General features: G+C 38.9%; 1 protein-coding gene across 1 annotated transcript; it reads right to left on the bottom strand.

Annotated features, from left to right (window-relative positions):
- Positions 1 to 5,489: 5,489 nt before the first annotated feature.
- On the bottom strand, positions 5,490 to 23,603 carry sae1 (SUMO1 activating enzyme subunit 1). The gene is made up of 9 exons (XM_067595442.1): positions 23,397 to 23,603; positions 22,118 to 22,229; positions 21,474 to 21,647; positions 15,933 to 16,078; positions 15,121 to 15,220; positions 14,216 to 14,321; positions 9,643 to 9,787; positions 8,240 to 8,309; positions 5,490 to 5,793 (listed from the first exon to the last, which is right to left on the bottom strand). The coding sequence occupies exons 1-9, from the start codon at positions 23,495 to 23,497 to the stop codon at positions 5,701 to 5,703; spliced, it is 1,047 nt and encodes a 348-aa protein (XP_067451543.1). The 5' UTR covers positions 23,498 to 23,603; the 3' UTR covers positions 5,490 to 5,700.
- Between the last annotated feature and the right edge of the window lie 829 nt (positions 23,604 to 24,432).

Below are 24,432 nucleotides of genomic sequence, written 5' to 3'. Positions count from 1 at the left end.
TTCTCTTGTTAGGTGTTTTATTTCTAACATCTGCTGTAATATTGTATGAATGTACAACTAATTACATTATAATTCATATTACAATAACTAATATTACATTTTTGTATGATAAATTATGAAGGATTAAAGTTTTTAGAGCTTATTTACTATTTTTGTCTGTGTTAACATATAATGCTTCATGTAATTAACATGTAATTACATTTTATTCTGAGGAAAAATCAGTCTTTAATGTTGGTTTATGTTGGAGAATTTAGTAGTTTTATCATTTAATCTCACAGTTCAGGAACTGAATATCTTCAATTAAGTGGACAATTACTTAAAATTTAGAAGTTTTTACACATCTCTAACACAACAGCACTAATAAAAATGGTTTTGGGGTTGTACAAAGATAAACATGATAACTTAAAGTGGTTTGAGGAGGAACTATATAGAGAAGGAGTTTCATAAGGAAACATGGTCAATAATTTCTGAGTAACATCTGTTCGGTAGAAACGTGTATGTTGTAATCTTGCAAATTAACTCATGACCTCCCAAAAGACTGTTTGACCTTGAAAACTACTCTACGTGGCCTTTCTGGGAAGATCTCACTTATAAAAGATACTTCCTGGTTGAATTAATTACTTGATTAATTAGTAAAGGATCCAAAACCCTACATAGGAACCACATGAGTAGATGATGACTTATTTGTACTTTAGGGGTGAACAATTGGAGTAATTTGCTAATAATGAATTAGTCTATGTTAGCTTGTTTTTCTAAAAGAGAATTTAGTAGTTTTGTTGTCTAATCCCACAGTTCAGGAACTGAATGTCTTCAATTAAGTGGCCAATTAATTAAAATTTAGAAGTTTTTACACATTTGTAACACAACATCACTAATAAAAATGGTTTTGGGGTTGTAAAATGATAACTAAGTGGTTTGAGGAGGAACTATAAAGAGAAGGAGTTTCACAAGGAAACATGGTTTATATTTTCTGAGGAACATCTGTTCGGTAGAAAAATGTATGTTGTAATCTTACAAATTAACTCATGACGTCCCAAAAGACTTTGTTTGACTTTGAAAACTACTCTACGCGGCCTTTCTGGACAGATCTCACTTATAAAAGATACTTTCTGGTAGATGATGACTTATTTGTACTTTAGGGGTGAACATTTGGAGTAATTTGCTAATAATGAATTAGTCTATGTTAGCTTGTTTTTCTAAAAGAGAATTTAGTAGTTTTATCATTTAATCCCACAGTTCAGGAACTGTCTGACTTCAATTAAGTGGACAATTTACTGACATTTAACAGTTTTTACACATCTGTAACACAACAGCACTAATAAATATGGTTTTGGGGCTGTAAAAAGATAAACATGATGACTTTAAGTGGTTTGAGGAGGAACTATAAAGAGAAGGAGTTTCACAAGGAAACATGGTCTATATTTTCTGAGGAACATCTGTTCGGTAGAAACATGTATGTTGTAATCTTACAAATTAACTCATGACGTCCCAAAAGACTGTGTTGGACCTTGAAAACTATTCTACGTGGCCTTTCTGGACAGATCTCACTTATAAAAGATACTTTCTAGTTAAATTAATTACTTAATTAATTAGTAAAGGATCCCAAACCCTACAATGTGAACCACATGAGTAGATGATGACTTATTTGTACTTTAGGGGTGAACAATTGCTTTAAGAAGTGATTTGCTAATAATGAGTCTGTGTTAGCTTGTGTTTACATTCTACCTGATATTTATACAGATGTTCCCCAGAAGCCCAGATGTCAAACTGGGCGGCCAGTTCTAAATATCTGTATCTTCAGTTTTCTGTCACCAGTTAACACTGTGGACATTTTGGGAGGGCGCTGCTGTGGTGGAACGGGCGTGGACAGCAGCAGTTATTTGGATCAGGTTCAACAGATGTTAACAGATGTTAGTGCCTCTGGGGAAGGAGGAGGGAGGGGGGGGGGCGGGGGTGGGCAGTAGACCTCTGGCCATGCGTGACAGCGGATGGACAGACACTACTGTGGTCTGCGTCACATCTGGAGAGCACCACAGATTAGACATGAGGTCAAGACCCTCCTTGCTCTCTCTCTCTCTCTCTCTCACACACACACACACACACACATCACCACAAGTGTTTACAACGATGGTCGACATGGCAATCTGGTCCAAGACATGCATCAAAATACTTAGATCAGCTCATGTTTTGATGCTTTTGAAGAGACCTTAAATAACCCTCATACTGTGTCGTTCACTAACACACATTACAAGCAAATTTAGAGATACACATCATCACATGACTGTAATACGACAGCAATGACACCATCAAGGGACCAGGAGATCTGAATTTCTGTACTTACTGTCTGGTTTGTTTTTGTACAATTTCACAATTCATTAAAAAAGAAAAAGGGAAAAATGCAAAAAGCTGCAAGTGCATAACTGATAATGTGTGTTTGAAAATGAAGAATGACAGATAAAATATTGTCTTGACAGCATTAATATGTGATGACAGACCAAAAACAGCTTTTGTGAGTATTTGATTAGTGAGTGTGAGGAATAATTGGGGTTATTACGATATAATTAAATGTCTGTTTTGTGCTACTTGTGGCCAAAATAACACTGACGGTACTGTTTAGAAAGGTTTATAAAGTCTTTCCAGGAGAAAAGTCCTCTGACAGCCAGGAACCGACGTGTTTTCAGGATATGAATTGTCTGAATTAAACCTACATTTAGTAGCTCCATGGTGGCCTAGGGATTAAGGCACTGACCATAAACTCAATGACCCCGGTTCACGCCCCGGCTGGGACCTTTTGTTGTGTGTCATTCCCCATCTCTCTACTGTCATCATCTAACAAAAGCATAAAATGCAACTGAACTCAGGATTTCTGCTTCTCATTACATAAAAAAAACCCCAAAATGGCTCCTGACATCCAATAATTCAAAGCAACAGCTGTTGAACAGGTTAATATGAGCTATTATCCCTCTTAACAACTGTAATGAGTCATTATTGCAACTTATGTGTTCGTTAAGGAATAGATTTATTGTTGTTTTTACACATAATAAACAAAACCAGCATTTAGTTGTTGTCAGTCCGTGAGGGGGGGGAGGACGGACGGACGGACCTCCTGGCGAGCCGACACACACACACACACACTTGTCTGTTACTGAGTCAACAGGCAGCATCGGGAAGAGATATCCTCACTCACACTCATCTGTGGAACGAGCCAATCGCGTCGCTCGCAGAGCAAAATCAAGGATCTGATTGGTCGCAGCAATAGGCGCTTGTTCTTTGCTGCCAAGTGGAGGCCATAACAGAGAGTGTCCACACAGCAGGGGCGCAGACCTGGGATTTAACAGTATGTGTGTGTGTGTGTGTGTGTGTGTGTGTTTGTATGAGAGAGAAAAATGAGAGAAACAAGATGAAAAGGGAAATGGAGAGAAACCGATAAAGTATGTTAGAGTCAGCATGAAGTCTTGAGTGTGTAAAGAGTGGGAATGACTGTGTGTGTGTGTGTGTGTGTGTTGGGAGATAAGAGTTTAGGTTTAATTAAAAGGGCAGAATGGGCTTAAAGGGACGTTCTATAATTAATCTCCTTTCCTAATCCCAGGAAAAGAGCAGTGGCACCCGGCACTGCCTAATCACTCCTCTGGTTTCATTTCAAGGCGCCGCTTGTTTTTGGTGCAGCGATCATGCAATCGGCTGCAAACATGGCAGCCACTCAGAAATATATAAATGTTTTATTCCATATGTTGTTACGGGTGTTATTTTCCACACAGATGTCTTGATGATTGACCTTGCAGTGAACCCCTTTCCCATCTTAATTTAAAAAAAAAAAAGTGACATTTTATGTCCGACAACAGCAGCTGAAAGCATCAAGTCCAAGTGTGGGAATAAAAATCATTATATTTATATATATCAACATTATTTGATAGATTGACTGTTGCAAACTAATGTCAAACTGCTTGAATGCAACATGTGTTCTGCAGTTTCTATGTTGGAGGATTAGGGCCACATGTGAAAAATATATTTGAGTCATGAGTTTAAAGTCAGATTTCTGAGAATAAAGTCAGAATTTTGACTTTTAACTCAACCTTTGTCACCACGAAAAACAAAAAAACAAAAACATGTTTGACGTACTTTCATTACAAAAGCATCAGTGTTGGCCTCCTACTTAAAAAAAATGACAAATAGTCAATCCTAAAATGTTAAGTAGGAGGCAACAACTCCCTTCTTCATCTTCTTACAGTAAAGTCTGTTACCAAATCATATTTACATGACTTGAAGTGTGTTGCTGATTAAAGTTTTGATGAGATAACCAGAAATGCAAAGTTAGCAGAATAGTCTCAAATACATGCTGGTGTTATGAAACTGAAGCTATTTTTATTTTAGTTGTATTTTGATTTAAATGCATTTTGTTTTTCTTTGGTAAACAGCAGAGTGAATCAGCAGCTGCACTGATCTGCTGTTCCTGCAGATAACAACATACAACAACAACAACAACAATAACAACAACAGCAGCAGTCAGCACTTCAAGACCTTTAAAACTGCATCAAAATAAGTCTCATTTTTTCCATCTAAGATTCATCTCACAAGTTCAGGTTTCACAGGTCTGTCGGGTTAAACGGGTTCAACCACCCGACACGTTCAAGGGCTGAGGTCAGCCACAGGACTACTACCACTACTACTACTACTGCTGCTGCTGCTGCTGCTGCTGCTGCTGCTGCTGGTCTCCCCCCCCCACCCCCACACAACACACACAACACACACACACACCCTCTCTCTCTCTCTCTCTCTGTTGTTGTTGTTGCCTTATTTGGGAGGAATAGGATAGGAAATGTTCTGAGTTTGTCTTGAGGCTCATTTGAATGTCTGCCTCCGCCTCTTCCTATTATTCTACTGCTGCATGCTGTGGAGCCATGTTTGGTTTGATGAGTCACATGCCAAGCAGTGAGAGGTTTAACCAAATACAGTCATACCCTCGGCTAAACAACACTTTTGACTTTCTTGGCAAATCCACCACATTGATTTGTTGAATTACAGCTGAGATTCTCAACACTGCAAGTTTGCTTTTATCACTTAAAACCCCCCAAATTCTCCTAAAGAACCTCACATAATCCAGTGTATATTTAAATCAAAGCCGTCATATTTTAATTTATGAGCAGATTTTCCTTGTAATTCATCATATCTGACACTGAAACTTTAAATCTTTGAGCCCAGGTCATCTGCACAGCATGAACTGGTAGCGATGACAGAAGCCTCTGTGGGGTTAAAGAGGTTCACGAAGTTTTACTCAGATTCGATCGTGAGGATTTCGACTTATGTTTGATTTTCAGAGGAGAAAATCATGCTGATGCAACACAACATCCGAGATTTCCCATTTTTCCAGCAGCACATGAATGCAGCATAATTATTTTTTTTACTACAAATAGACATCACATAACTCTGGCACACAAGCATTAAAAACATGTTTGCGAGGTTAAATTAACGCAGAGACTTGATGCAGAATGTTTTATCAAACAATGTTTTATTAGCAAATGTAAAAAATCCCACTGTGTGCTTGAGAAAACGTCAGGTTCTGTGGGAAACGGGATCCAATGACAGAAAAAAAAAAAGAAGAATTTTATGACTAGTGGAGAAATTATTGACATAAATAATCTGACAGAACAAACTAAAGAAGAGACAGTAGTTTGCTGGATTTTGAGTTTTTGTGTAGACTGATTAGTTTTGTCCAAAGTAGTCGACGACGCCGTTGCCTTTACGGCCGTCGAAGAAGAAGAAGTTCCGGTGTGGAGGGTCTCGTTGGGAGAGAGCCTGAAAAAACAGAAAGAAAGAAGGATTAATGACTCTTTCCAAATGTGTCTTTAATAATGAACCATTATGGTCATAATTGTCCATAAAATATAATAATAATATACAGTTTTTATGTTATTTTTAACCCCAAGCCACAATATTTTGTGGCGTGGTAGAATTGTAAAGGTTATTAAGGAAACCAGTATGACCAGAAAGCATTTTTAAAGCCAGTTTTCTATCATATTAGAGCATGTGAACCCACATGATGCTGGTCTGTCACACTCCTCACTGCTTCAGTCCATAAAAGTGAGTTCAGTTTTCTGTGCTTGAGTGTAATAAAGTCAGATTCACCCGGCGAAGGCATCAGTCAGCCTGTTGCCGTAGGTTTCGTAATCACCATAGAGACGGCAAGTTGGCCTCGTGCCAATAAGTCTGATTCTGAACTGACAGTCCCTCCCTCCCCTCCCTCCCTCCCTCTCACACTCACTCTTACCCTAACCTGAACTCCCGGTTACCTCAGCCTGGGGGTCAACACGCAGACAGCTCAGGAAAAAAAAAAAAATCGTTTCTAATCTGCTGAGCGTTGGAGGTGAAATCTTATTCAGGTCATGAGAGAACAGCCTGTTTTCTCTACAGTCTACTGGTGCATTAAATAATAATAATAATAGAAATAATAACAGTGTTTTTATCTGTGAGATGAATCTTAAAAGATTATAAAGAGGAAACTAACTTACACATCAAGCTGGACAACTTTTCAATAACTGGCTAATTCAAAGTCACCACATTCAAACTAAGACATGAAGTAGAGTCCAGCTGAAGCAAATATGAGGAGTTTTTTCCCCCCCAAAGTTAAAGGATAAACTTTTTTTTTCCTTTTGTCAACAAATCTCATGTTCAGAATCAAACCGCCAATGAACTCATCCTACTTACAAGTATTGTGTGTGTGTGTTTATCCAAAGCCTGATGCATCTTATTCCTGAAAACGTCATCGCTGTTATCGGCTGTTTCTAAAACAAACTAACGTGACTGAACTCTTTGTGGTGAAGGAACATGTCGCCCAGGGCAGCGCTGTGGCTCATTGACGTGTTTTTAATAGTTTTTTTGGACAACAACAGAGCTCTACGACACAGAGGAAGAAGATGCATCAGGATTTTGGATAAAAACACACAATACTTGTAAGCTGATCGGTTCATTGTTGGTTTGGCTCTGGACGTAGCCACCGTGATGTCATCCACTGGTTTCTTTAGAGTGGTTTTGAAGCTCGGGTCACTCCCGGCTAATCAAAAACGGGCAAAGAGGTGAAGCTGAGGCAGCTGAACGAAGCCTGGCTGCTGAAACAAGCAACCTAGCAAACTTTAATTCACTCCCTGTTCAGTTGTCATGAAAGGGGAAATTAGCTATAGAGACCAAAACTGTTTTTTTTGTACCAGACTGTAAACATGTTTATTTCTGCTGTAAAGTTGATATTTTAACATGGGGGTCTTGGAGCCTCAAGTGGCCATTTGAGGAACTGCAGTTGGCTTCAGTTTCAGTCCCAGAGGTTGCTGCTTGCTCTGCACATGAGATTTGTTAACAATAAGAAAAATATATATATATAACTTTGGGGTAAAACACTTAATTTGTCTAACTGACTGCTGAAGCCTCATATTTGCTTCAGCTGGACTTGTGAATGTAGTTTTACTCACAATAATAACTATGGAAGCTCCTCTATACTCATATTTTTATTTTTAATATGCAACTTCTACTGATTTAATTTAAAATTTCCCGTCATCTTATTTGTTTCTATTTTTACCAGAACTGTCTATTATTTCATTGCTAAACATCTTGTCACAGTTATTATGTTTATCACACAAATGTTTGTCTATGTTAAGTGTATGACGTGAATATCAACCATTGACTCATATGATTAATAGTTTTCTTTTTATACTCTCATGTCTGCACGTACTGTCGGACTCCAGGCTTTCTACTGTGGGAATCTTCCATATGTATAAACAGTGTTAGTGTATCTTCTCAGTCATATGTTTCCAATTGGATTTCCTAGTGAAGTCCATATGATGTTCTTTTATGTTGCGATATCAATGAGTTTATTATGTTGTTCAGCCCGGAGGACGTTATAAATCATTTCTTCTTCTTTTTTTTTTTTTTTTAAGAGGCTGCTGCCAGCACGTCACACTGAGCCGCACTGTGGTCACACTGAAAATCACTTCTACACAGAGCAGAGTCGCTGTTGCTTTCCTGGATGTGACCCAGGAACCGGCGGAGTGGCCACCTGTCAGCTGACTGACTCCCTCACACACACACACACACACCGTCTTCATCGCTGACTGCAACACGATGGATCCTGAATGCTTCATCAGAGCGGATAACATTCAGAGTGATGGCGCAAACCGTTTCCTGACGTTATGATTGCAGCACAACGCTTTGATTGGGTTGCATAAATAGCTTCCCAGTGTTTTTACACGCTTACCTTGACGATTTCTTGTCCTAGGACTCCTCCCACGACGGCGCACACGGGAGACATCTCAGAGAAACAGAAACTGAGGACAGACAGTACAAGAAAAAACATGGTGACTAAACAGAAAAGTGTGAAGAAACTGAGAAAATTACTGGCTCCAGAGCTATTAATGTAAAAAAAAAAAGCCTGGAGCCTTGCCACACACTAATTTACTGTCTGATTTATGAGTCGAACTGTTAAGCATCGCCGCCGCCGCCATTATTACTGTGGTGGCCTAGTTGAACTGAGTTCATGGATGTTTGGGTTAATCACCAATTCAGACTTTGGGACAAAATAACAGTAATATGTTGTTTTTGTCCACAGTGTGTATGTGAGAGTGTAGTAATTAAATCTTCATCAGCGTTGGTTATCTTTGGATTATTAACAAAACAAACTTGCAAATCCATGTTTTCTTATTGCAAATCAGAAAAATGAAAACTGTGAATAAATAAACCAGAACAGATCTGCAGACAGACTTTCCAGCCCAGCCCCACTTTACGGCTCATCATCAGGCTCTTTCATACAGAGATCCTGCATTATAGCCGTGAAGAAGATCCATCATTAAGCCGCCTTTGCTTTTTTTTTTTTTTTTACACTGAAGTGTGGATTCAGAGGTGTGACGTCTAACACAACAGCGTCAGCTCCCTTTCCCGCCTTTTATCCCTTTTACACAGATAGACATCAGTCCGGCTCTGTGACTTCCTCCGTAGCTGAATATCTTCTTTAAAAATAATTATAATGCAGAGTTTTAGACTCTAGTTTTTTGTGCTGGACACTTGGCTTCTTCAGGGATTCAAACCTGCCACTCAGAGGTTATGAGACAAAGTTTATCAAGGTTACAGAAAACGATGCTGTTTCTTTCTCAGCACCATGTTGTTCAGGGCAGTTTTATAAGTTTCCCCCCCCCCATTCTCCACCACTATTGGCGGAGTAACTCTGCCCCCCCGACTCTGTATCCGTACCTATTATACAGAATAAAGGTGCAACATTCCCATCATGAACTGGCTGTGTAAAAGGGGCTGCTGGCTGTTTGGTCTTTTTTTAGACCTTGCTTAGAGATTTATGATCTTTGCTTTCCTTTTTTTAATTTATTTAAGTTTATTGTTGCAGCAGCTGATAAAAACAGCTGAGCAAAAGCAGTTAAAAAGTAAAATCCTTTGCATATATCAGTGTTGTTGTTGACAAGTTAATGTTTAGGGTTCATTGTGCCCTAATTAGAAGCGTTAGGATGTGAAAAATGAAACATGAAAGTGTCTCATCAGAGCACAGAAACTGTATCCTGGTTATTTAAATGTATTTATTAGATTAGAGACACTTCGACACCGTTAATGAGCCTCCATCTCTTATCGGAGGGAATCATCCGAGACAGTTTGTACCTGATGAAGTCATCATTCAGGAGGTCACCGCTCACCGCCAGGGCCTCCAGGACGTCATCACGGATCTGTCTCAGGAGCTGACTGTCTTCTGCAGAGGACTGTGGGTCGGGGTCACGGCCTTTGTCTGTGCGAAACTTCAACAGGACTGCGGAGATAGAGGGGAGAGAGAGATAGAGAGAGGGAGAGAGAGAGGAGGGGGGGGGGATCAGGAAACATGAGAAACAGAAACAGAAAAGGGGGGGGGGAAGACAGTTGAGAGGCTGGAAACAAGTTTACACCATTTTTTCTAAAGCAATATTTTCCATATAATCTATTGCACTATTGCCATTTATAATTTCATCACGCTTTCAAGTGACTTCCACCGTGAATTATCATCTTATGGAAAAGACAACATCTCATCTTGGCTGCTGCTCCCTTTGAAACAGGATAAGATCGGTATGCGGTTGCACCATCAACCATTTCATCCGATTAGACCTACGTTTCCCCACATCAAATTAAGAGGCTGCACAGACTAATGCATGCAAACACACACACACACACATATATTAGTGCTTCCTCTTAGAGTAAAGAAAAACCTCCTTCCTGTCTCCAAGAGTCAACTGCAGGACTGATTGAGAAATTAAAAAAAAAAAAAAAATCAGAAGCGCATACTTTATTTGGTCATAAGCGATATTTCAAACGGTAACTGACTTCTCCACATAGTGTCACACAGACGCACACATCAACACGTCGCCCACATATTTCCTGTTCGTCCATTAACTTAAAACCACATGAGGAAGTCAGGTCCTCCCACGGCCATTTCCACCAGCGCGCGAGTAGTGGCGATGAATCATTTTCACACCACAGCTCTGCCCTTTAATCAGTCAAACTTTTAGTGTTTAGTAGAAAGTTAAAGACTGGCACAAATGGCATCACACTCAAGGGGCTGCAGCAGGCAGGAAATCAAGCAGAAATTTCATAACAGATTATAATAAAATGTGCGCGTGGATGGAACAACGATAGTATCTCTAAAAAAAAACCCTACACATGTGCCAGCAGTGGTGATACGTGATCGTCTTTGCAGATTAAAGTCGAGGGGGGAAATATCTGAGATGGTCCTTTTACGTCTAAACCTGCAGATGAAGGTCAAATACAATAAACAATATCTTTTCCGCATGTTACAATATCTGTGCAGTGAGAGAGAGAGAGAGAGCTGGCAGCAGAACAGGACTTGTATGATTTATTTTTACATGTTGTAATACACAGATTTTCTCTCTTTTTCTGCTTTTTTCATATATATTAATGTCATTTTATCTCCTGCTGGTCAACCTGTCTTATCAGGCTACATTCTGTGTATGTATATATATATATATATAAATGAAAAAACAAAAACGGAGATTAACTAGATCAGAGATGACAATGATAATAAGCGAGCACACAGACGTGCACACGCCCCACCTGCGGTTCAGATCACCGACTGTTCCTAGTGAGACAGGAAGCAGTTGTAACAGAGGAAGAGCCACTTCCTCATCGGTCGCCCAAAACAACAACCGCTAGCTCCAATTATAGAAACAGCACAGGAGTAATAACACCGCGTTCTGTCTCATCTTCACTCAATAAAAAAACAAACACAAAAAAAAAATTAGGCGGTGTTTCCACTCAGAAAAATCGACTTCAAACACGCATCAGACTGAAGACAGTAGGGCGAGGCTGGGTAGCGGGTAGAGGGGAGTTTCAGAGATTTTATTAGATTAAAGGCCACGAGGGCTCGCACAAACCTGAAAATAACCAGCAGAGATGTTCAAAAATAATCTACCTGCAGACGATGAAAGACTAGCAGGGCTGGGTATCGTTTAAAGTGATACTGATACCGATACAGTACTTCATCCGATACCCATGACCACAGGATTTATACGCAAAGACATTTTGAAACTGCTTCAAATTATTGACATATTTATTAAATAAATGTGCAAAACTGTACAATGAAGCATCATCACCACAGACTGTTTGGGCTGCAGCTGCAGCCTCAGTGGGTCAACCACATGTTGCATTAAATTGAAGAACACTTGCAGTGATTGGCTGCAAGCAAAACCATACAAATAATCATTTTTAAATAGATCTGAGTACAAAAAGGATCGAATGCAGGTTTTGTTTGACTGGAGAAGCTTTGATTCTAGTTGGTGCTGGGTTATTTCTGTCGAGTACCGATACTCTAGTGATTAGGAAGCAAATTAGCTGATTAGTAAAATAAGTTTACCAGACACCCACTGTCACATGACTGCATCTGGCTGCTATTTGTGGGTGTTTGATTTTTAAAAATTCAATATCAGCCAGTCAATGTTTTTCACATCTGATATGATGACATTTTCTCCCTTTTTTTCCCACCCTGAAAAGAATAAAAAACTCTGAGGAAACAATTAATCCAAAGATTGTAAATATAAGTTATAAAAAATGGTTATTGTCAGATTTTCTTACAACACATCTGTTTACTTTCAAAATCCCAACACTGCAGTGCAATGGTGTGAATTTCAAAGTATGCATCAATATAATCATTTTAAACTTCTATTTTTCACCCATTTCAGTCAATGATAATACAGATGTGCATATTTGTGAAAGACAAACATGCTTTAAAATGATGTAATTTGTGTGTTTTTTTACAGTTTACATTGTTATATATGTATATGTTGTTGTGAGCTACATCACGATGATGCAAGCGCCACAGTTAAAAATAGCACTAGGTGTGTATAACACTTTGTACAGGTGATGTATGTGTTTGTTCATTTCTTTAGCTGAGGTTTGTACACACTGAGGGGCACAATATGCCATTATGTCATCGCGTATTATTTCCTCTGTCTTTATAGGTGAAAGCTATTGTGGTGTGCAAAAAGGACAATGTTTACCTCATATCTTGTTTTTGAACTGATGCTGCCTGGGTGAAGGGTCACTGCTTAAAAAGATCATATATTTCCACTGCAAGTCTTCATCTTAACAGCAACTCAGTGGTAATAAGTGTTTTAATTCTAACTCCCATTAGTTTGAATATGGATTGATCTTTATAACGTGTAGCATGTTGTTGTAATGTTTTTTTGTTAGATGCACTTTTTGCAAGGAAATTTCCCATCAGTGAGGAACATTATTAATTCTATATGATCTTTAAATATTATATAATCTTGCAGAAATGCATCGTTTCACCTCATATTTGTGACTTATGCATTCTGCCGAAGCTGAACTGAATTTTCATTATTTTCTGTATTTATGCACAAACAAAAGTTGTTGTTTTTTTTACACCTAGTAACTATTTTCTGGTGATTTCCTGTCCCTATATGCTTGTTGTGATGCGGTGTACGTGTCGTGGTTGTTCTCTATTCTACCCTCAGTGCACATGATTGGCCATGGACGGCCTGTGATGGAAACTAGCGTGTAACGTGTGAGAACGGTGCAGGTGACACGGGGGACAATAACAACTCTTAAAAAAAGGTCAGAGACTGTAAATAACCTGAAAAACAGGAAGGTACAGTTAAAATTAACCTTAAGTTTACATGATTATTGATGTGCAATTAAGAGTCAGAGTAACATCATCATCCACCCCCCTCAATGAATCAGCTTATTGAATTTTACAAACTTTCGGGCATCGTTTTCCATTCAACACTTCGCCCTTCACTTAGGATGACATTTAAACTTTATGGATACGATTTTTCCGGTCATGTGCCATCAGAGCTCGTCATCGAAATTGGAACCAGTGATTTTGCATGCTCGCGGTATGTGTTTCAGTCTGGCAGGAGTGATCCTACGCGTTCTCGGTTTCTAATTTCTATACTTTTTTAGGCCTTTCAGAATTCTTTGTGATATTTGATCAGTTTTCTGTACGGAAATATTGTTTGTGTTCTGCCTCCTCCACAGAGTTAATACTGATTAATCTCACATGTATCTCACAATAAAAATTCTACTGAAGTGTTGGAGAAAACGGTGATAATATTTAATATTTACAACATTATTTTGTTATCTAATAGCATGAAAAACTCTGCTGTGATTCTGACCTTCACACGGTCGAGCAGACAGGAAGACATGCAGACAGTTCTTTTAATTTCAGAGCATGAAAATAGTCAAATTTAAAGATAAAGCTGCTTCCAGTTTAAAAATTATCACTCCTAAAAGAACTAAACAATTTTAAAACTGTAATTTCAAAACTTTTTAACACCAAGAAAATAAACGTTTTAGGGTTTCAGCTGCTGATTATCTTCATTATCTATAAATTCTGAGTCATCCAGGTCATGTATATCTAGACCTGATGTCTTTATACTGCAGCTACAAATTTGTACGGACTATATTTCACTTAATCAATTAATCTTATAAAATGCAAATAATAAAACAACTTCCATCAGCAATTACCAGAGCCCAAAGTGTCTGAAAAAACTCATAAATTGATCTTTTCTGACAAATACTCAAAAAACCTCAAAAGGTTTTAAATCCACAATGTTACCAATCACAGAAAAACAGCTATTTTTCATATTTACAACCTACATTACTGCAGGATATTTCGTATTTTTACTTTACAAATTATTTGTTTAATCATCAAAATTATACTCTTAAGTACCATGAAGCAGGAAGTAGTCCACAGGAGTTCGCTTCAGACCCGCTTTGGCCTTCTCACTCGACCAGTCAACCTCCAGAGCCTCCTTCAGGGTGCAGAAACTGGTCGTCTGTTCGGTACCAGATAAAGACAACATGTGAATCAGTGGTCTGTTAATTCATTCATTCATGTCTCTCTAGGAATAATAGAGTTGTTTGATTGAGGAAAGCTATTTGTTTGGTTGTTTGACAAGAGAGAATTGAAAAACCCTGATTTGTTTTGGTTGTCCGATGCTGAGTCGGCTTTTTAATATGGACATTTTTATTTTAACGAGATTTATAAGAGATGTTTGGCAGCTAAGACAGAGAATATTGTATCTATCATAACGGGACATTTCCTCCATGTAAACTAAATGTTCTGAAATGTTTTATTTCTGAATCTGTGGAACTGTACGTTACGATATGTCATGTGACCATCTTGGTTACTTTTGTCTAGTATCTTGTACCAGAAAGGTTCATGACACTTAAATAAACAATTCAATCAATCAATCAATCAATCAATCAATCAATCAATATATGGATTCGTTAAACTCAATGCCAAAAAAAACTAAGTGAGGTGAACTGGAGTCATATCTATAAAATACTTTTTTTACAGTTTACAGTTGTTCACTAGGCAGACAAATTACAAACTAGTTCATGTTTGTAAGAAACAGAAAGTAAGAAGAATTAAGTGAGTAAATAAAGTTTTATTTTGGACATGTGAGGAAGAAATTAAAACCTCACAAACAATCAAAAATGTTCTGAGAACTTTTTTCCATTTTGTGCAATGTTCTGAATATTATTAGTGCTCACAAACAGAAGTCAGTAAATAAAACTGGATGACTGGTGGGATAAAATAAAACATATTTGGCTGTGTGTCCGTCCACTCACCTTTTTCACCATGGTGGTCTCGTTGGGATCAACTTTGGCTTTCTTTGCCTCTGGACCGTCATTGGAATCTCCAGTTGGTTTCACTAGTTTAGGTTTCTCCCTAAGAGAAGAGAGAGTGAGGGAAGATAAAGATATCCTTCATTATCACTAAACACAAGGGTCAGTATTACAGTATGGGTCACTACTACACTACTACATTACAAACAAATTCATCTATATAACTCATTTTAGCTGCGGCGGACCTGAAAGCTACAAAACCAGCAGTGTGAAGAAAAATCTGCCTGCTGCCTAAAATAATTATAGTTCCGCCTGTTGAAGCCGCTCAACCGTCACTAATGTGCTCAGCAAACTAAAATCCTCTTTTAGCATCACTTCTAGAAGGTGTGTGGATGCACAGCGGGTGTATGCATTTCCTATAAACTAATCTAAAGCAACACTTAGTTATTTAATGTGATTGATTAATATAATGATTTGATATGAGAAGATTTAGTTACTTTATGAAGGTGATGTACTGCAGCTTAAATAGAGTCTTTTTCTTCTTCATGGCTCAGTTAGTAGTGATACAGATTACTGAACTTATACTGTTTGTCTGTTATAACAGCCATTATTATGGGATTTTTGTCAAGACTCACATACATTGAAATTAAATGTATCTTCTGCATTTGACCCACTCAATACACTGGGAGTATTAACCCTAACATACACGTCTTTGATGGTGGGAGGAAACTGGAACATCTTGCAGAAACCCACGTAAACATGTGGGCATGCAAAGAAAAGGTCCCACGAATGAGGAATGCAAATGTTACACTTACTCAACATAGCTGTACTCCTTTCCGAGGTTGCAGAACATGTAACCGTAGTAACCGTAAACGTCCCCACAGAAGACCTTGATGTTGCGCTGAGAGCACAACTGGTCGACCCGCACCATCAGGTCTCTGGAGCAGCCTGTCAGACAAACCTGAGGGAGGAAAAAGGCTCATCAGGGAGGCTGCTTGCTAGTCCAAGGGTTTGCCTGATCAATTCCCCAGTATAACCAGTAATGCCAAAGTGCCTCAAGCAACAGCCGCTGACCCCCTACTGTAGGTTTACCAACCAAGATGGGTTCATTTATGTAGTCAACTCTTTTATATATACACAGTAAAACACATAAGATAATGTTAAAGAACATAGCTGATAAAAAAAACATGAATCCATATATGTTCCTTTTATTTAACAGTAAACTTTGTAATGTTGAGCTGAATTTCTTCTTTACAAATAATTATAATGCAGAGTTTTAGACTCTAGAAGAAAAAAAAATAGTTTTTTGTGCTGTTTTTTGGCTTCTTCAAGGATTCAAACCTGCCATTCAGAGATTATGAGACAAAGTTAACAAAGGTTACAAGGTTTCTTTCTCAGCACCATGTTGTTTGGGGCAGTTTTATAAGTTTTACCCCTCCATTCTCCACCATCCAAACTGCTCCCAGAGATACATGTAAATCTGACAGGTTGCATTTGCAGCTTCTGTAACTTACGTAATAATTGGCTGTGTCTCAATAACGACAACAACAATAGACTGTCAAAAGAGGATTTCATCCAAGATTTGAAGAGAGACTCCTTTCAAATGAGCCGAATAATAATAATAATCCATTGCTACACTGGATATGTGCAGATATGAACACTTTACATACCTCTTACTGCCAACTTTGTTTACTTAAATAAGATATGTGTTTTGTTCCTTTCTGCATCTTTGATGAAAATTCATGAAACTGAACTCCCACTGTGTTGGGCACCTTTTCCTCCTCTACCACGCATGCTGTTTTGTTTTTGTGCCGTTATTCACTCACATTTCCATTTTCTATTAGCATAACACTAAAAATGAAACTGCTCGCACTAACAGAAAATATCAAATGGTAATGTTGTCTTACAATTTATCCCTAAAGGAACACACAGACATATTTTTAATCACTGAAAAACGGCTGCAAACTAAAATTCATCAGCGACTTTCATCACCAGCCTGCTTGATTACTGGACCAGTAAAGAACAGTAACTGGTCAGCTGCCAAACTGACTGAGACACACCTACCGCAGCAGACGGCGGTAGTTTAACTCCCTGAAAGAATGATCAAACTGAAGCTGAAGCCAAACTCAGCCACACAAAGACCGACTGAGCTGTTTACCATGTTGTTAAAAGCAGGATGGGCTGGTGTCCGTCTGTAAACAACTGACCGGTGGGTTGGGTCCACCTTATCCTGCTGACCCAGCCCAGCACACCCAAAAACAAACCCCAGCTCACTGATAAGGCTGATGCTGCACATCTGAGTTTGAAGAGTCTGACACAGCAGCAGACAGACAGACAGATCAGAGTGTTCCCAAATACTAAATACTGATATAAGTGTGTTGAGATAAAAGATAAGCAGGACTTTAATGTTCATAAACATATGAGAGGCTGAAGGGTAGAATAGCATTGCACTAGTTAAAACCAGTTCTATCTGACCAGTAAAACAAAATCTGACCTCATTTAATTTTCATACAAAAGTGCAAAAACTTTTACAAAAAACATGAAAAAGAAGAAGTACTCTTGGCGCCTGCTGGATGTGCAACATCAGCCTTTAGCCTCCACCTTTTTCCTTCCTAGAAATGATTTGTGAGAATGATTTGACCCGGATAAATCGCGTGATTAGAGCATATTAATTAAATCAATTAATACGAACGCTGCCATATTAGCCAAATTAGACCGATTACACCACTGAAGGCATTTTGTTTTTTTCTTTGCATGCTCTTATTACCAGCTTGAAGTGGGTGCAGTTAAAACCAGCGGGGAAAAAAATATGTTTGACAGTTAGTCAAAGATTAAAAAAAAAAAAGTTTTCAGGTGCTTTGAATATGTGAGGAAAAAAAAAAAACGCTGCATATTTATTGGCCTGTCATGATGTTATCTGTGTGGTATCTTTCTGTTCCTTCTTTCGAGACACAGTGCAATAAAACACTGCAGAAGAAGAATAATTAAAAAAAAACAACTAGTCAACAGGCGAAGAGAGCGACTGAGCCGATCAGCAGCAGCGAGTCAGTTGTACTCTGCAAATACCCAGATGGACAGTGTGTGTTTTTCTATTGTATTCATCCCCTCAGTAATTAGGCCTCTTATATGAAAACTGCAAACACACTCCAACTGCTCCGCTTTAATCACCCTCCATCTTCCCGCTGAGCCACACACAGATACGTCCCTGGAAGCAGATAAAAGCGACGAGTGGTATACAGCGGAGGGAGAGAGAGAGAGAGAGAGACCCCCCTCTGTTTTCCCATTTTTTTATTTTATCTCCTGCTTTTTAAAATCATCCCGCCCTCCCTTCTCCAACCCCCCCTTCCCTCATCCTTCCTCCCTCTGTCCTACTAACATCCATCTCATCCCGTTCTCTTCACTTCACACCATGCTACTGATAGCACCCGCCGCCTTCCTCCCGTCCCGCTCTCCTCCCGTCCCGCTCTCCCTCCTCCTGACCCTCACTTAGCACCCCCAGAGGGAGAAAGAGTGCCGACAATTCAGACACAACAGCAGGGAAAGAAAGAAAAAAAAAATCTGTGTTATGCTTCTGATGGTGTTTGAATACATTCTTGCCTTCAGCAGTGATAGACTGGGCTTGTGTGTACAGCTGTTATGGGAAACGGATGCCAAATGCTGAAGCAACTTTCATTGTGTTACATAAAATAAAAATTTTGCCCCTTCTTAACACAGCTACTGGATTAACAATAAAAAGATAATGAAAATGTTCATTATAGCACTGTAGCAACCACACAATGACAGTTATAAGATGATAAAATTATTGTATTAATTTGCGATTTCCCCTGAGTCAGGTGTAAATACAAGACAACAGGAGTTTGAGGTATTATACAGTACAACCATTTATCTTCTCGACATGGTGGCTCTATACTCCTGCACATTGGATTTGAAATAAAATAATGACACCCTTTAAAGCAGACTCTCGACTTTAATGGTGTTTGACGAAGCTCACATTCATCTTCGTGTAACAGTGTAGGAATCGTGGCCCTTTTTCCTACACAATCCACCAATGTTTGAGCAATGCACAATGTCAGCGCTGTGTTTTCCTTCACTGTTCAATATGGATGCAAACTACAAGAAATTAAAAAGGTGAGAGTCAGCACTTAAACCTTAAAGACAGTAGGGCTGTAGTCTGCTGGTCGATTAGTTGGTCGATATGCTCTTGTCCGACTAAATTCTCATTGGTCGAATAATCTCCGTGTCATTTTCATAAGGAGAAAAGTGCTACATCAGTAGCTTTCCAGGAGTAATCCATCATTTTCTGCAGTGGGAGGGACAGACTAAGAAATTACCTGTGAAAACGGTATTCAAAACACCCCCGTTGTTTTCACAACTTTGAACTCGCCCAACCTAATGGAGACTGCTGGGTCTAACCATGGATGTATAAAAAGAACTGGATACAGCGTCGGAAGCGGGGCCCCGTTCATTCTTATGAAAGTTGCTCAGTGGCGCATGAAGCCAAAAAAAAAAATCGACTTCCTGGTATGAAAGTACCCGGGTCTTCCGCATTGTGCGGCCCATAGAGCATGCGCACTAGTGACTTTCGCTGGGCCGAGTCGGCTACTTCCGGTTTAGCCCTACGGCTAACTTGAACGGGGATAAAACAATTCAATCATGCGGCTCTTCTAGGCTTTTGAAATGTGATCGGACCAAACGGATTTAATTCTGATAGTGAGACAAGTCATTTCGCGGGGGTGGTGACGCTCAGAAAAAAATATCCACTGATTTACAGACGTCTCTTTTCACAATGTAAGTCTATGGGAAAAAGTCTTTTTGGGCCAGTGTGCGTCACTTGACGTTGTAATTACACGGTTTGGCCGCTATGTTAAATTGGCTTCAAAGCCTAGCGCTCTTCCTGTACCCAGTTCTCTTTATGCATCCATGGGTCAAACTGTACTCAACGTTTATTGACCGTACTGAACGTTTACTGAATATCTGAAATCGATAGCGTTTGGGAATCTCTGTGCAGCGCTCTTCCGGTACGTGAGTCAACCTCTGTCGTTGCCTGGGAAACCACTGGTCGCGCAGCTCCCCCCCCCCCCCCCCCCTTTCTTTGGTTGACTACAGCCCTAAAAGTCACTGTTTTTATTTGTTTTTCCAGATCCAACGTCCTCAAAGACAAAGCAGATGCATTTTTGTCTAAATACTCAGTAGTTACTCACACTAACTATAATTAATACCATCTGGTTAAAATGTTTTTTATTAAGCTGCTGCAAGGTGCCCGATGCTTGTTTATTTGTCTTGCAAGTCTGAATGTTCAGCAAAGTGTTACATGAAGAGAATAGTCTCTGAGTACTGCTGTAAACCCTACAGAGCCATATAAGGCTGACAGCTGTCCTCATTGTGTTATTAACATGCTAATTATAACACAAAACAGATGAAAGAAAGACATTCAAATCCAGACTATCCAGGCTGAAGAATAAAGCCAAGCCAATGCCATTACTGCAGCAACATATAATAGATAACAACTTAATGCAGGTGTTTTGATCAAAGGGCCTCACTAAGCAAAACAAGGAAAAGGAGTTTCTGATGTACAATATGGACTTCAAGCAACATCTATTGGCCAGACTGAGTGTTACAAGACTTGGTGCTCACATTAACTTGAAGAATCCGAGAGGAAATAACGCTACTGCACAAACACTTTCAGTACATGTGATCTACACTCACCTGCCAGCTTATTAGGTACATCTAGATAAAAACTGATGCAGTATAATACAACAGCCCTGCGATGAATCATCCATCCTACCATCATGTTCAGTTTTTATTCAAATCTGTTTTAGTTGATTTATTTAATGGTCAATTTGGAGGCTGTGGTTTACTGTGCTGTTAAACTTCGTTGGGTTATACTGAGAGATGTTTCTAATATTTTGTCTGTTCCAATTATATGAATTATGGTGGATTAAATATTAGAAACACATTTCAGCATAACCCAACAGCACCACAAACCTCCATCAACACATCTCTGAGAATGATTCAATAAAAACTGATAATAACTTTCATGACAGTAGGATTTATCGCAGGGTTATTGTATTATAGTGCATTAGTTTAATAAGTTAAGTGTAGCTAATAAAACTGGTGAGTGGACAATTATACACAAGACTTAGAAAAATACACAAACAGGCAACAAAATCAACCCAGGAATGTGAAGAGGTTCCTCAGTGTTTCAGAGTGGATCTTTGCTTTAACATGTTTTCACATTTGCTTTTAGAAAAATACACATTGGTTGTACCTGCTTAGTTTATTTGAATACAGCTGTCTTTTAGTTAGTCTTTAATAACCTTCTTCTTCTTTAATAAAACACTTCATTTCCAACTCACCGCATCGAATTGCAGAAAGAAGTCATCTGGTTTGTCCTCCACTCTGTCGGTGTCGGCGTGGACCTCTACCATCGGGTTGAGGTTCTGCGCTCGCTCCAGAGAGGCCTGGGCTCGATTCTGGCCCTGAGCGGTTACTGGAACCAGGAACTGAGCTCGACATGACTCCTCTGACACCTGGAGGACACACAAACAGGGGAAACCAAAGAGGGGTGAGGATTAGGATGTACAGGACTTTACACTCAACTTACATATAGTCACTTTTCAAAAATGATTTAGCTACACAGGATCAAAAAGGGCAAAATATGAATGCTATAAATTATTTATTCTCTTAAAAACAATATGAAGCTGTTATTGCAATGTCACACAATAAGATGAATGCAAAACAGCTGGATTGTCTCATCATTGGGAGCAGTGGGCAGAGAAAATCATTGAAGGCTATTACTTTGTCACAGGCACCATCTAGTGGACATATGTAGTATTGCAAAAACTGAAAAAAATCCGTTATTATTCAGCTCGATGAATATATCAGATGTCGTTTTGAGAGCTAAAAATAAATAATGTTAGCTTCAAACTGAAGCACCTCCCTATGGATGACTGGCTGTGTGCTGTGTGTGACAAGAAAAAAGGGTGTGAACTTCATGAACCTGTTCATGATCCAGCAAGGTGAGTCCTTTAACTCCAGCCAAGATTAAGTTCTTGGCCACTTCAGCCCCCAGACCACCTAAACCTGCCAGGAGCACACGGGACCCTCGCAACCTGTCAAAAAAAAAACCAAACACATGCAGACAAAATACAGATTTCATGTCATGCTGATGGAGATCTGTTCAATCACTGCTCACTGTCTGCTTTGGACTGCAATCATATGATCTATATGGATTGTGTTTGTGATGTAAGGTTTTTTGTTTTTTTTTCACAAGTCTGTCTTATAACAATAGTCAGGAGGCCAATGAACACTGACACATGTTTTTCTTGCTGTAATCATTCCTCCTGTTCATACTGACCAGTCGTCCTTCTGTGCAAAAACATATTTAAAAGTTTATCTGAAGCTAATATGAAACTTCAACCATCAAAATGAGTCAAATCAAGTAGATATCTTTCAATGTTACAGTCTTTTTAGTGCCAAAGTCCCTCTTTTTGCTACTATACTTCCACCACAGTTCAACAGGGAAACACTGTGAGGAAACACAAAGAGGGAATTTGATGCTAAAAAGACTATAAATATGGCAGATATCCACTTGATATGACTAACTAAATGCATTTTTGCGCAAAATGACTGTGTGGACACACTGTGGATTTTGGCCCCCCAATACTTACATTGAAAGCTACGGAGCTGCTAAAGTCCTGAAAGGTGATTCTGCAGTTAAACTTAATAAGTCATTAATGCAAATAATTAAAGTCTGCAGTTTATAAATGTTAATAAATTGATAATGAATGGATTTTCGTCTGGATGCCCTGTCTTTCTTCCTTTATGTGCAAGGGTAGCAAGAATTTCGTTGTATGACACTCCGAGGTGAAAATAAACTTAATTAGCTTTATTAGTTTTCTCCATCATATGGTGGCTGTGTGGATCTCACTTTAGGAAGCGCATTTGAGGGGGGTCTTTTATTAGCCAGTATAAACAGGAGGGACGATTACACAGTGTTCATATGGACATCTGACTGTAGTTTTAAGATACACTTAAAAAACTGTGAAACTGTCCTTTAACCTGCATTGACGCTTTCCGTTTCATGCATTTTCCCCCCGAACAAAGCTAAAATGCATCGATCATTCATGATTTGCTTGCAACTTATCCTCTATACTGATCACAAATCCAAAATGCATACTTCAAAATCTGAAAGCAAAGACTTTGGTCCAAAACGGTGCAGCAGGAGAGAAGAAAGCTCAAGCCTTCAGCGCTAACGTTAGCCTGAAAAGCTAACTGACCTCTTCTGGGCATCGAGCCCCCACAATCGGATCTGCCGGTCGTACTGAGCCGCCTCCTCCTCACTGATGACCGGGTCCTCCTTCTCGATCATATCGATCATTTCAGTTCACTCCAAAGACGAGAATTACACCGTAAAGTCGTCGTTTTATGCAGCAACAGAGGCAGATGTTTCAAATGCCGCGACAGTCCCGCTTAATGGACGCAGGCTGATGACGTTGATAAAAAGAAACAATAGATGCGTTTTACTCGCATTTTAAATAATCGCTATTGTTATTTCTATACTTTCTTTTTGACATCTCAATTTATTTATTTATGTAGTTTGTTCCCGTTTTTATATTAGACATTATATTTTCGTCTTTTTAGTTTTGAAGTCAATATTTGTTTGTAATGTTTATTTTTTAATCTATATTTATGTAATGTGACTGTTGCTGATCTATAATTTATACACTTGCCATTAAACCCTCTAATGTAACATAGCTTTCATTCTTCATTTTTACCTTTAACAAATAGCTCAGGGGATCAACAAGCCTCAGAGAAGAAACATGGGTACATTTTGCCCTGGGTGTGGACTTCTGCTTGTTTCATTTTCCATTTTTAAAATGATTCATGTTTGTTAAGTGTCTTCAGATACTTGATCTTACACAGACAGAAGCAGTAGGCAGCAGCCTATAGAGCTAGAGTACAAGGATACATTTGTGCATATTTACTATTGCAACTAAAACCTACAATTACACAATGTTTATTAAAGGTGGATCTATGCTATTGTAGGCTATATTAGCATTGGTTAACTTGTGTCCACATTTTTCCCCCCAAAGTTCTTATTCCCAACCATTAGTGTAACTTAAACATTTTGTGAGACAGGTAACAGTTTACTGAGTTCCCAAAACCAGTTTTTAGACATGTCAGTGATATTATTTTGTGTGAGACCAAGAGCACCAGTCAGACTCTCAGGGGTGCTGAAAGTCCCATTTTCACAGTGTGTCAATTAGTTTGCGGCAATTTGAGCAACTGCAAATTCATTTGTGAATGTGCATC

The sequence above is a fragment of the Thunnus thynnus genome, chromosome 7 (assembly GCF_963924715.1).
Source record: "Thunnus thynnus chromosome 7, fThuThy2.1, whole genome shotgun sequence".
Taxonomy (NCBI): domain Eukaryota; kingdom Metazoa; phylum Chordata; class Actinopteri; order Scombriformes; family Scombridae; genus Thunnus; species Thunnus thynnus.
Note: the sequence above shows the minus strand (reverse complement) of the source record. Positions and strands in the feature narration are given on the sequence as shown.